Here is a 14,814-nt window from a genome sequence, read left to right as displayed (position 1 = left end):
TGGGTGTTTTAAAAAAAATCTGATGAGAATATGAACTGCCTAAAATGCTGAAGTGATATGAATAAAAGCACAGCAGGATCGTCAATTTAAACTTATCAGAGGAGTAGAATGAGAGTACAAACTGCCTCTTATTTGTTGCAGAATATACAATTATTAGACAAAGCTGTTGGCATATTGACAGCTCAGCCTAATAGATTTTGGAACTGTGTAGACAGGCTCGGAGGACTAGGAAGCATTAGGACCTTCAGCTGCTAATTTATCACTGACTTCAAAAATGTAGGTCCTTTTTTCCAAGATAATAGAGCAAATTTTACATTGAATTTCAACTTGTTCTTCCTTGTTTAGAAAGTAGCTAATGGGTTGTTCTACATCTGTTCCAGGTTTTTTACTTAGGAATTTAAAAAAAGGGGAGTACCTCAGAGACTTTAATGCAACATTATTGTCCTGTTTAAGCAATTACTACTACTATGTTTGCAACAATTAAATTAGGAGGAGAATAACTTTATTTATTAGTGTTACAAGGCTTGCATTAACACTGCAATGAAGTTACTGTGAAAATCCCCTAGTTGTCACACTCCAGTGCCTGTTCAGGTACACTGAGGGAGAATTGAGCGTGGCCAATCTACCAAACCCACATCTTTCGGATTGTGGGGGGAAACCGGAACACCCGGAGGAAACCCACGCGGACACACGGAGAATATGCAGACTCCACACAGACAGTGACCCAAGCTGGGAATCGAACCTGGGTCCCTGGCGCTGTAAGGCAGCAGTGCTAACCACTGTGCCACCGTGCCGCCCAACTTGGGCTCATACCTATTGATTAGTTTGATCCGAATCAAATATATCGCAATGGCTCCTTATGATCTGTTGTAATATCCTGTCAGCAGGCTCGATCTGGAGTGACATCTGTTCTAGAGACATATATCAACATTGAAAAAAAAATTGAGAGTTTTAGAAGGATTATTTTCTACCGTTGGATTCCTCCATAGCTTTAATAGTTCACTGTGAAATATCCTGCCTCTCAAACCTGCAAAGCTATAGGAAGTTTTTTAAAATTAAAACCAAGTGAAAATCCTTGCAAAATAACAGTAATGTTGAACTTGAAGAGATATTAGAACAAAGAACAATACAGCACAGGAACAGGCCCTTCGGCCCTCCAAGCCCGTGCCGCTCCCTGGTCCAAACTAGACCATTCTTTTGTATCCCTCCATTTCCACTCCGTTCGTATGGCTATCTAGGTAAGTCTTAAATGTTCCCAGTGTGTCCGCCTCCACCGCCTTGCCTGGCAGCGCATTCCAGGCCCCCACCACCCTCTGTGTAAAATATGTCCTTCTGATATCTGTGTTAAACCTCCCCCCCTTCACCTTGAACCTATGACCCCTCGTGAATGTCACCACCGACCTGGGGAAAAGCTTCCCACCGTTCACCCTATCTATGCCTTTCATAATTTTATACACCTCTATTAAGTCTCCCCTCATCCTCCGTCTTTCCAGGGAGAACAACCCCAGTTTACCCAATCTCTCCTCATAATTAAGCCCCTCCATACCAGGCAACATCCTGGTAAACCTCCTCTGTACTCTCTCCAAAGCCTCCACGTCTTTCTGGTAGTGTGGCGACCAGAACTGGACGCAGTATTCCAAATGCGGCCGAACCAACGTTCTATACATCTGCAACATCAGACCGCAACTTTTATACTCTATGCCCCGTCCTAGAAAAGGCAAGCATGCCATATGCCTTCTTCACCACCTTCTGGTCACCTTCAAGGATCTGTGAACTTGCACACCCAGGTCCCTCTGCGTATCTATACCCTTTATGGTTCTGCCGTTTATCGTATAGCTCCTCCCTACATTATTTCTACCAAAATGCATCACTTCGCATTTATCAGGATTGAACTCCATCTGCCATTTCTTTGCCCAAATTTCCAGCCTATCTATATCCTTCTGTAGCCTCTGACAATGCTCCTCACTATCTGCAAGTCCTGCCAATTTTGTGTTGTCCGGAAACTTACTGATCACCCCAGTTACACCTTCTTCCAGATCGTTTATATAAATCACAAACAGTAGAGGTCCCAATACAGAGCCCTGCGGAACACCACTAGTCACAGGCCTCCAGCCGGAAAAAGACCCTTCCACTACCACCCTCTGTCTTCTGTGACCAAGCCAGTTCTCCACCCATCTAGCCACCTCCCCCTTTATCCCATGAGATCCAATTAGTGGTGCAGATGTACATTGGAGAATAAATCTTACAAACATCAGTCCCGGTGTAAAGCTTCACCCCTGGAAGTATATATTTAGAATGCAAGAGGCTAGTGGGCTATGCAGGATTTTCTGTACATTAGCAATGAGCTAACTCTTGCTGTAGATAATGCTCTGTACCATCTGCCCAAAATTGTAAATTTTGCCTCTCAGTAGCTGGATTCTCACCACTGAGGTGGATATCAGGAGTTGGGAAGATTGCGAGCTCGGCACGCCTGCCCCAGGAGAATGTGCCCAAAGGCAGGATTTCCATTGCCGGGTGCAGGCTGCAGTTGGGCCAGCTGCCTCGGGAAGGAGATTGGAAACAGCCACGGGGCTGCTAGGTGCGAGGCAGGCTATTTAAAAGACCCACCTCAGTGCTGAGTGATATCATCTCAGTAACATAAAAGCCGAAAAGCCCTTCAGCTATTGGTCCCCACACACACACACCCCATTCCCCATCCATGTCACCTCATGCCCAGCTCTGCCACTTCAACAACCATGATGTGGAGATGCCGGCGTTGGACTGGGGTAAACACAGTAAGAGTTTTAACAACACCAGGTTAAAGTCCAACAGGTTTATTTGGTAGCAAATACCATTAGCTTTCGGAGCGCTGCTCCTTCGTCAGATGTTTTCCATGTGGTAATGTGTGTCAGGGCTCTCAGTCCAGCCTCATTATTTATTCTGTCCAGTTATAGTGGACTGGGGAGTTTTGATGGATGTTAACAAATGGATTTCCAGAAGACCTTTCTTTTATCACACCTCATGCAAGAACTTATTAGCAAAGATTAAAATGCCCAGAATTGGAGATTACAATGTGACATGGGTGGTAATTGGTTGCAAAGTTGAAGACAGAGAGCAGGGATAAAGGTAAACTACTCTGAATGGCAGGATGAAATAAATGGTTTTCCCAGTGATCTGTGTGGGATTTTCACCATGAATAAATAATTGTGTGTTCAAGTTTTCAGATGACACTAAATTAGTATGTGCAGGAATTTGTATAGATAAGAGCAGAAAGTTAAAAAGGGATACAAACAGGCAAAGTAAAGAAGTCTTAACAATGGCAGATGGATTTCAGTGTGGGACGTTATCCACTTTTAATCCATGGAAAACAAATTGAGACATTTTAATAATGTTGAGAGACTATGAAAAATTTCCATGTGCACAAATGACTAAACGTTAATGAACAAATACCAAAAATAATCACAGAGGCCAATGGAATCTTGTCCTTTGTCTCAAGGGATTGGAATACAAGGGGAGGGAATGATGCTTTACTTGGACAAAGCCTTAGTCAGACCCCATTGGGAGTTGTGATCTGTTTGAGGCATCAGTTCTCAGAAAATATATATTAGGCTGAATTTTCCTGACCCAATGGCAGTGGGCTTGAAGTCATGGGGAAAGAGCCAGAAATTTTCAGAGATCAATATTTATTTAACATATGGATGAGGAGGAGCATATAATAATTAAAATGTGTAAGTAGGTTATGTGAGGAGCACAGATTTATTTACATGTTCATTTATTCCTTTATTAATTTTTATCCATAGGTAACACCACAGGCGAGTCATTACTGAATTTCATTATATGTTACACTGCTGAGCAGTTTTTCAGAGACCTATTTGAGAGATTTCTCTTTAATAATTACAGCTCAGCAAATACAAAAAACTCACAGAGACAGTAATTCTGGTTGCAGACGTACTTTATTTGCCCAGGCCTGGTCCACACGTGTGGGAGAATGGTCTTGAGGCAGCCCAAGACCATTGGGGGGGCGGCACGGTAGCACAGTGGTTGGCACTGCTTCACAGCGTCAGGGACCCGAATTCAATTCCCGGCTTGAATCACTGTCTGTGTGGAGTTTGCACATTCTCCCAGTGTCTGCGTGGGTTTCCTCCAGGCACTCCGGTTTCCTCCCACATTCTGAAAGACATGCTGGTTAGGTGTTTTGTTCCAAACAGGCGCCTGACTGTGGCAATTTGGGGAATTTCACAGTAACTTCATTGCAGTGTTAATGTAAGCCTTACTTGTGACTAATAAACTTTAACTTTTACATTAAAACTATTCTAGATTGCATTGTTATCAGCAGTACAATTATAATTTTTCAAAAATCATCTGTCCACCTCTTTCACTTACCCTAGCTGGACAAAGAAATCAGTTTTTAGCATGAGTCATTTATCTTGGCCAGTAACACCCTACTCTCTGGCAGCATGAGAATTCATTGGTCCGTAGAATTCAAAAGCTCCCACCCATTGTCTCTTAGCAACCCAATTACGTCAGTCGTAGAGTTCAACGGGGCTCTTTCAGTGACTCTATATTCTCATACTAAGTTGATCTGAAAGCATTACTTCATATATAAAAATATAGTAAATAGCAGCAAAAGTAGGCCATTCGGCCCTTGAACCTGCTCCACCATTCAGTCCTTGAGATAATGACTGATCCTCCAACTCAACACCATACCCCTGCCCTCTCCCCATACCCATTGATGTCTTTAGAGTATAAAATTATTTCTATTTTCTTCGTAAATATATTTGTGACTTGGCCTCCTGCCTTCTGTGGTAGACAATTCTATATGTTCACCGCCCTCTCAGTGAAGAAGTTTCTCCTTATCTCAGTCCTAAACAGCCTACCCCTTATCCTGAAACTGTGACCCCATGTTCTAGACCTCACAGCCAGAGCAAACAAACATCCTTGCATCCAGTCTGCCAGTCCTGTCAGAATTTTATACTTATCAATGAGATCCCCTCTCATCTCTGTAAATTCCACTGAATACATGCCTAGTCAACCCAATTTCTCCTTGTATGACAATCCTGGCTGGCATTCCAGGAATCGGTCTCGTGAATTTTTGTTGCACTCCCTCTATGGAAAGTATATCTTAGGTAAGGAGACCAAAACTGCAGATAATATTCCAGATGTGTTCTCACCAAGGCCATGTACAGCTGCAGTAAGACACCATTGCTCCTGTACTCAGGTCTTCTTGCAATGAAGGTCAACATACAATTTTCCTTCCTAATTCTTTGCAGTAACTGCATGCTTTCTTTCAGTGACTGGTGTACAAGGACACACAGGTCCCTTTGAACATCAATACTTCCCAATCTATCGCCATTTAAATAATACTCTGCCATTTTATTTTCTTACAAAAGTGATTAACTTCACATTTTATCCATATTATACTGCATATGGCATGTATTTGCCCACTCACTCAACTTGTCCAAAATGCCTTGAAGCCTCTTTACATGTTCCTCACCACTCATATTCCAATTCCTGTTTGTTAATGAATTCTCCATCCATGCCAATATATCATCTTCAATACCATGTGCTTTAAGTTTGCACATTAACCTCTTATGTGGGACTTCTCCAAAAGCTTACTGAAAATATCGGAAAATATTGTAAGATACTCATGTGTCAGCTCGAGAGCTATGAAAACATGTAGGGCAGAATTCTCCCGCCCCGTCCGCCACGGGAATTGTAGGAGGCAGGACACGGACCATGCAAAGGTCTGTTGACCTTAGGCGGGATTTTCCAGTTTTGGGGCAAGCGGGCCAGAAAATTCCACCCATAGCGTTCAAAGAACTTTGTGGGTCCATTTGCTCCTTATGTGATTATAAGAATTTTCAAATGTTGAGGTCTCTGTGTGTACAAGGCTGATCCTGATTGACTCAATATCTGGAAAATTCAGCCAGAGAGTTGGTTTTTTAAATATGGAGAGTGAGAGGATGTAAGAGCAGCATTATTTGTTTACACAGGTTTAGTTGACAGCAGTCTGATATAAAGGCCTAAATGAAAGCTTTCTGTTTAAGTTGAAATCTTATTGCACGTCTGCTGCATTAATGGAAATTACCCCCAAGGTCTACATTCTGAAAATAGCTTGACCGTTTGCTCATTGTGGTCACTCATTGTTATAGTTATCAATAATTTTGAAACTGACCTGAAATGTTTTGTTTCATAAAACAGGATGCTTTTTATTGTACTGTAGTGTTTTTATTTCTAATAATGATGGGGGCCTAACCAAAACATCTTTTATTAGTACAAAACTTGAATATTGCTGAGAAAAGAGACATGCTGTCAATTCTTCTTACCTTGCACTCATCAAGACAGTTTCACAGGAGGGAACAACAATTTATACTGCATCAGAAGAGATTGCTGATTGGTTGGCAAGTAGATTCTGATTGATTAAGAATTTATCATTGGGAATGAACCTGGGAATGGCTGTTCTCCCAAGCCTTTGTTTAGTTGAAAAAGGCACAATGCATGGACATGCTCCCTCTGTCTGCAAAGGACAGGACACTGTACTTGAATATATGTAGCTTCTAACACACTTAAGTGAGCCTCATTGCAAGTCTGACTGACAACCTTAAGTTGGTTGTCAGTGTAATTCTTAGCACAAACAGGATTGTTTAGCAAGTGCTGATCAATTGCGGAATCATATTTAATGTTGGACACTATGTTCTGATTTTTACAAGCATGTACTAGTTGGATGTGGTCAATACTGTTGCGAACAGCTGAAGGGATGTTCAGTTTCATACGATCCACCAATTGTTGGGACATACAACCTATACACCCAGCATTGAAATTCACAAGCCACATTACTCATTTGTGTGATAGGCAGAATGTCTTTTTGGCTTGATGGCAGCATCATGTCCATGGCCAATACCACTCATGCTGCCATTCCATAATAGTAGCATGAACTGGTTAGCTTCACCTGCTGCTTAAATTTATGGGCCACCTTGCAGATATGTGCTAGGGTAACCTGAGATAAAGTGGGCACTTTTCAGGACCGACAAAGCGACAAATATCAACAAAATGCTCACCATTCTGAATGAGCAAATTCACATCCATTGAACCTGCCCCTCAACATGACCAGACAGCCCTTCTCAAAAGCAAGTTACAAAAACACCTGTTGACTTGTGTAAGTGTAACGAGCTGTTGGGTGGTGTATATGATAGGATTCATCCTCATGGCTCACTACATCTGTGTACGTTTGGGCTGCCAAGACTCAAGTGTCCCTTTATGCTCTGTCTTATCTGGTTCTGCACAATATGAACCAGTCAAATGATTGGACAAGTTGCTACAACCAGTTCTGAGCATTTTTTCTACATACTGGACTTGTAATCAATCGCAATGTGCATATTCAACATTGCTAGCCTATTCAGCAATGCTCATGGAGGCCATAGACATTTGCACCATGTCACTCTATCATGGTGATCTAGACTCATCGCCATTGTCAGAATCTGCTTTAATTGAACTTATGAACTCAGCACCTCAAGCAGTTGAGTTCAGTTTTAACGACACCATGTATGTTCAAATACATAGTGTTGCCATGGCATCCTGGCTAGGCCCAGTTTTTGTGAACCTTTTTGCTGGTTTCTACAAGAAATGTGTCTTCAATGGAATGACCTACCCGTTGCATATTTCCAATATGTAAATGATGCACTTGCTAAATTTAAATCCACAGCTGCATGTCAGAACTTCCTTGTGTACTTACTGGGCTCCATCCTGTGCTCAAATTCATATTTCAAATGGAGTAGTCAAATAAGATCCCTTTCCTTGATATACTAGTTGAGAAATCTGCCATTGGATATCTACTATTGTCTACTGCAAGCCCACTTTCACAGATCAATATACACGCTGGGATTCTTGCAGTTCCTCACACTATAAGATTGGCCTCATCAGCAACCTTGTAAATTGGGCCCAAGCCACTTGCTCATCATACAAGCTTGATGCTGAAATAAGGAGATCAAAGCCATCCTGTGAGATAATAAGTGCCCTGATCAAATCATTGCTCATTGTACGCCACGCAAACTCATGAATGGGCCTAAGTCCGACACACTTTCAGTCCTGGAAAGCGATCAATCTACCTCAGGTTATCCTGGAAGGGTAAGATGTCTCAGAAATTTTAGCAACAAGTGAAGCTAGCCATTTTGCCCTGCTGCTATGCAGCAGCAACACAATTGGTATTCTCCACTAACAAGGTGCTGCTGTCAAGCCAAAAAGATGTTCTGTTACCACACCATAAGGCCATAAGACTTAGGAGCAGAATTAGGCCACTCGGCCCATCGAGTCTGCTCCGCCATTCAGTCATGGCTGATATTTTCTCATCCTCATTCTCCTGCCTTTTCCCCATAACCCTTGATCCCCTTACCAATCAAGAACCTATCTATCTCTGTCTTAAAGACACTCAATGACCTGGCCTCCACAGCCTTCTGCGGCAAAGAGTTCCACAGATTCACCACTCTCTGGCTGCAGAAATTCCGCCTCATCTCTGTTTTAAAGGATTGTCCCTCTAGCCTGAGGTTGTGCCCTCTGGTTCTAGTTTTTCCTACTAGTGGAAACATCCTCTCCACGTCCACTCTATCAAGGCCTTGCAGTATCCTGTAAGTTTCAATAAGAACCCCTCTCATCCTTCTAAACTCCAACGAGTACAGACCCAGATTCCTCAATCGTTCCTCATACAACAAGCTCTTCATTCCAGGGATCATTCTTGTGAACCTCCTCTGGACCCTTTCCAAGGCCAGCACATCCTTCCTTAGATATGGTGCCCAGAACTGCTCACAAGACTCCAAATGGGGTCTGGCCAGAGCCTTATACAGCCTCATAAGTATATCCCTGCTCTGGTATTCTAGCCTTCTCGACATGAATGTTAACATTGCATTTGCCTTCCTAACTGCCGACTGAACCTGCATGTTAACCTTAAGAGAATCTTGAACAATGACTCCCAAGTTCCTTTGTGTTTCTGATTTCCAAAGTATTTTCCCATTTAGAAAATAGTCTATGCCTCCATTCCTCCTTCAAAAGTGCATAACCTCACACTTTTCATCTGTAACATCTGCTAAAATTTCTGAGACATCTTACCCTTCCAGGATAACCTGGGGTAGATTGATCACTTTCCATCTGTATTCCATCTGCCACTTCTTGGCCCACTCTTCTAACCTGTCCAAGTCCATCTGCAGCCCCCCTGCTTCCTCGATACTACCTGTCCCTCTACATATCTTTGTATCATCTGCAAACTTAGCAACAGTGCCTTCAGTTCCTCCCTCTAAATCGTTAATGTATATTGTGAAAAGTTGTGAGCCCAGCACTGACCCCTGGGACACACCACTAGTCACTGGCTGCCTTCCTGAAAAATACCCCATTATCTCCACTCTCTGCCTTCTGCCAGTCAGCCAATCCTCTATCTGTGCCAGGATCTTACCCTTAATACCATGGGCACTTAACTTATTTAATACTCTCCTATGCGGCAGTTTGTCAAAGGCCTTCTGGAAATCTAAATAAATCACGTCCACTGGTTCTCCTTTATCTAACTTCCTTGTTATCTCCTCAAAGAACTCTTAACAGATTTGTCAGACGTGACCTCCCCTTGACAAAGCCGTGCTGACTCAGTCCTTTATCATGCACTTCCTGCGATCTCATCTTTAATAATGGACTCTAAAATCTTGCCAATGACACACAAATTAGTAATGTGGTGTATCAGTTTCAATACGGATCTGATGCCAGGTATGTAGGCCATATGCCCCAACGAGAGGGGGATTGTATCAAACAGCATGTCCCTTTGGCTGTTTGCAACTGCCAAAGTAGCGATCATGTCCAACCATCCTGTGCTTCCAAACTTAAAGCACAATGCCCAACATTAGATGTGATTCCTCATTTGGACATTACTTACTAAATGATCCCAATTGTGCCAGTAAGATTGGCTCACTTACACGTACTAGAAGCTATACAAATTCACACACAGGGCCTTGTCCTTTACTGACTGAAGGAGCATGTCCAATCATTGCATCTTTTTCAACTAAATAAAAGTTTGGGGGACAGCCATTCCCTGGTTCATTCCCCATGGCAATGCCTTGACCAGGAATCCACCTGTCAATCAATTAGCATTCTATTCTCATGCAGAATAAATTGTTGTTCCCTTTACAATTAGTATTCTTGTATAAATGCCCTGATGAGTGCAAGGTGAAAAGCTTCAACAGCATGTCTCTTTTTTTAAGCAATAGTAAAATATCTTCAACAGTTATCACATAATTAAAGTTTCTGTGGTTATGGAAATCTTTAAACGCAGCACATTGGAATGCACTGTTTCCACTGAGTTGTGATCTGTGTGTAGGATTCCACCACACAGTGACTTCTTGACTTCAGCTGTCACCATTGATGATTACAGAGCACATTGATGAAGGCCTTTAAAAAGGTCACTTGGCTTCTGTATGAGTTGCAGTTCCTTGGAAAAATTGAGGATTAGATTTCTTTAAGAACGAGCTTGCAAAGATGTAAACAATCATGTAAAACAATTCTGAATTAACATACTCCAAATGAATTTTTTTCCGGAACTCATGCCACATTCCTGATACATTTTTCCCTTTGCAAAGCTGAAATTTATGAAGTTTCACGCAGGACAAATTTGTTCTTTCTTTCCCTTCTCAGGATCAGAATTCTCTGGTGAGGCCAGTTCCGGTCCCAAGCCAAACTACAAATACCTGTCCAAATGCCAGTCCTGGCAACAGCTACATTAACAGTTCACATCAGGCTGTGTTAAAGCAGCAGTTGATGGAGAAGAAACAGGCCATGCAGATGCAGATGATAGAGCGTCAGAAACAGCTGCTCCTTCGTCAGCAAATCCTGACAGACCCGGTACAGTATTTTCCACATCACTTTGATAAATGCACATGTGTTTTATGAATAAAGTTTTAATTTTATTTACGTAGGACCACGAAGTACAATATCTAAACATTTTACGACTCAACCTCCCAGCCTTTTTCAAGTTGTTCCCTCCAACTTCCAGTTCATTATTGAGAGAACCAACAAGGCAATGTTACTCCTGGCCTGTGCTACTCTTTAACTTGTTTTGCCTGAAGGAATGGCCATTGATGGCCCTGATTTCAACTTCCTACAAGGTTTTGGGCATGGCTCGTGAGATGAGTTGAATGAGACCCGGGCTATCTCATTTAAATGCAACCGGCTCCTCTTCCCACTGTCTTCTTCAGACAGGAAACAGCAGAAAATCGCGAGGCCCCAGGGTTGCCCATGGCCACACAACAGGTAGGCTCATGAATGGCCTTCAGGTTTCCTATTACGATTTTCACAGTAACTTCATTGCAGTGTAAATGTAAGCCTGCTTGTGACACTAATAAAGAAACTTAAACTTAGAATGTTCAGGTCTTGATTTGCTTCTATTTAGCAATGTGGATTACAGACCTCGAGTCTCATTCAAGAACAGCAGCAACAATAAAAAGGTAATGGGAGAGAGCAGTGCACAGAGCTTGTGGGTTTTCATTTGAACATAGAACATAGACATAGAACAGTACAGCACAGAACAGGCCCTTTGGCCCACGATGTTGTGCCGAGCTTTATCTGAAACCAAGATCAAGCTATCCCACTCCCTATCATCCTGGTGTGCTCCATGTGCCTATCCAATAACCGCTTAAATGTTCCTAAAGTGTCTGACTCCACTATCACTGCAGGCAGTCCATTCCACACCCCAACCACTCTCTGCGTAAAGAACCTACCTCTGATATCCTTCCTGTATCTCCCACCACGAACCCTATAGTTATGCCCCCTTGTAATAGCTCCATCCACCCGAGGAAATAGTCTTTGAACGTTCACTCTATCTATCCCCTTCATCATTTTATAAACCTCTATTAAGTCTCCCCTCAGCCTCCTCCGCTCCAGAGAGAACAGCCCTAGCTCCCTCAACCTTTCCTCATAAGACCTACCCTCCAAACCAGGCAGCATCCTGGTAAATCTCCTCTGCACTCTTTCCAGCGCTTCCACATCCTTCTTATAGTGAGGTGACCAGAACTGCACACAATATTCCAAATGTGGTCTCACCAAGGTCCTGTACAGTTGCAGCATAACCCCACGGCTCTTAAACTCCAACCCCCTGTTAATAAAAGCTAACACACTATAGGCCTTCTTCACAGCTCTATCCACTTGAGTGGCAACCTTTAGAGATCTGTGGATATGGACCCCAAGGTCTCGCTGTTCCTCCACAGTCTTCAGAACCCTACCTTTGACCCTGTAAGCCACATTTAAATTAGTCCTACCAAAATGAATCACCTCACATTTATCAGGGTTAAACTCCATTTGCCGAACGTATCTTCCCCAGTACCTTTGTACATAAGACCATAAGACATAGGAGCGGAAGTAAGGCCATTCGGCCCATCGAGTCCACTCCACCATTCAATCATGGTTGATTTCAACTCCATTTACCCGCTCTCTCCCCATAGCCCTTAATTCCTCGAGAAATCAAGAATTTATCAATTTCTGTCTTGAAGACGCTCAACGTCTCGGCCTCCACAGCCCTCTGTGGCAATGAATTCCACAGACCTACCACTCTCTGGCTGAAGAAATTTCTCCTCATCTCTGTTCTAAAGTGACTCCCTTTTATTCTAAGGCTGTGCCCCCGCGTCCTAGTCTCCCCTGCAAATGGAAACAACTTCCCTACGTCCATCCTATCTAAGCCGTTCATTATCTTGTAAGTTTCTATTAGATCTCCCCTCAACCTCCTAAACTCCAATGAATATAATCCCACGATCCTCAGACGTTCATCGTATGTCAGGCCTACCATTCCTGGGATCATCCGTGTGAATCTCCGCTGGACCCGCTCCAGTGCCATATAGTGTAGAGCCAGTCAGTACAGAATAACAGAGGGTTGCTTGCCTCTGATTTTTCCTCTATCTCTTCGGATATACACCTTGTCTCTGCTGAAGTTTTCTCACCAGTGCGTAATTGGCTTTTTTATCCTTTTTTGAATATTTCAAATAGCCAAGTAAAGTTATTGGACGCAAAATCTCTTGGGCCCAATGTCTGCCAGTGACCTCTGAACTGTTCACTGAATGCATACAGCATTGACTGAACTCTCATGCCTGATAGCATATCAGATTCAACCTCACCATCGAGGTGACCAACACTGGATGAAGAAATTGGGGGACACCGTCATGGAGGGTGTTGGCGAGGTCTTAATATCAGCGAGTTCTGGTGAGACTGTGGGAGCGAGGTTGGAGGAGCAAGGTGGTTTCTGGCGAGGACCCTCCCCGAATCTGATAATACTGGCCCGGATTCCACATCCCAGACTATGACTAGACAGCCCCAGACCTAAGCCACCAATCTCCTGAGGTCAGGATATGCACAGACACTAAGCCTACGGAAACAGAAATCTGGGACAAAACATGTCCAGAAGGTCTGACCTGGCTCTGGGGACAGAAGGCCTAATTATGGGATGGCCTCACAAAATCCAGGACAGCTGATCACCTGGCACAGCCTTATTCAGGGTCAGCACAGAAATCTGGAAGATGCTGACTAAAAAGAAAAACTTCTATTCAAGTGGACCTCACGACCTCAGGCTGCTCTTTACAACCAGTAAAGTACCAATTTGTACATAGCAAGCTCCCACAAACAACACTGACCAGCAATCTTTTTTAATGTGTTGATTGAAGAATAAATAACTGCCAGAACATTAGGAATATCTCCCCTGTTCCTCTTCAAAATAGTAGCCTGGAATCTTTTACATCTGCGGTTTATCATCTCCATCTGATTGACTGCACCTCTGATGCTGCAGCATTTCCTCAGTACTGCCCTAGAGTATCAGCCTAGATTGTCACGCACAGTAATACAGAAATATTATGGTGGATGATGATCCTTTGACCTGCTCCCAAAAGTTCCTGAACTATGGGCACAATGCAGAGGTATAAAAAGTTGCTAATCCCGCTTCATGGCTCTGTGCCGAAGTGCAGCAACCAAAACTCCTCCATGGCTTTCCTGATGCTTGTGCGAGAGAGCACCACAAGAGGGTGTAGCAGTTTAAATTACATGCACATTGTACTAAACATGTCATAGAATAGAATCATTGAATCCCTAAAGTGCAGAAGAGGCCATTCGGCACATCGATCCTGCACCGACAACAATCTCACCCAGGACCTATCCCCGTAACCCCACACATTTACCCTGCTAATCCCCCTGACACTAAGGGACAATTTACCATGGCCAATCAACCTAGCCCGCACATCTTTGGATTGTGGGGGGAAACTGGAGCACCCAGAGGAAACCCACGCAGACACTGGGAGAATGTGCAAACTCCACACAGTCACCCAAAGCTGGAATTGAACCCAGGTCCCTGGCGCTGAGAGACAGCTGTCCTTCAAGCCTGCATCCAGGTTCCCTCCAGTAATATTAGGTGTAGATGAAAGGCAGAATACTTGGTGCCTGAGCTGAGCTTTGGCACTGGTTCCCCTGAAGGAACTGAATGTTATTGACAGAATAGGATTCTATCCTTGACTTTGGCATCAAAGACTTTTGTCGCCAAACGGTGCTCATCTCCTACAAAGTGATAGAAGGCATAGTTGTGTTCCTCTTGTGTGTCACCCATTTCCTTCATTTCACCTCTGGCAGCCTTGCCTTCATCCATTTAGGCCCTAAGGGCTGCAATTCCCTCCGTAAAGCTCTGCATCTCCACCTTTAAGAAATTGCTTACCTTATTATGCTGTTTATCCTGATTATTCTCATACAAAGTCAATTGGAATGTCTTCTTAGAATCAAGACACAAGTTGTTATTGTTGAGATCACCCTTCTTCTATTCCCACATCACCATCCTTAACACCC

The 14,814-nt window shown here is 43.3% G+C and overlaps 1 protein-coding gene across 1 annotated transcript in view; it reads left to right on the top strand.

The window, feature by feature from the left end:
* The window catches only part of maml2 (mastermind like transcriptional coactivator 2), a 392,718-nt gene that overhangs the window by 364,162 nt on the left and 13,742 nt on the right, over positions 1–14,814 (top strand). The window contains exon 3 of the mRNA XM_078221773.1: positions 10,642–10,848. Coding sequence (XP_078077899.1) covers positions 10,642–10,848 — 207 coding nt within the window. The remainder of the gene's footprint in view (positions 1–10,641; positions 10,849–14,814) is intronic.

This window comes from Mustelus asterias, chromosome 10 (genome assembly GCF_964213995.1).
Source record: "Mustelus asterias chromosome 10, sMusAst1.hap1.1, whole genome shotgun sequence".
NCBI classification, from domain to species: Eukaryota; Metazoa; Chordata; class Chondrichthyes; order Carcharhiniformes; family Triakidae; genus Mustelus; species Mustelus asterias.
This window is presented reverse-complemented; position numbering and strand designations above follow the sequence as displayed.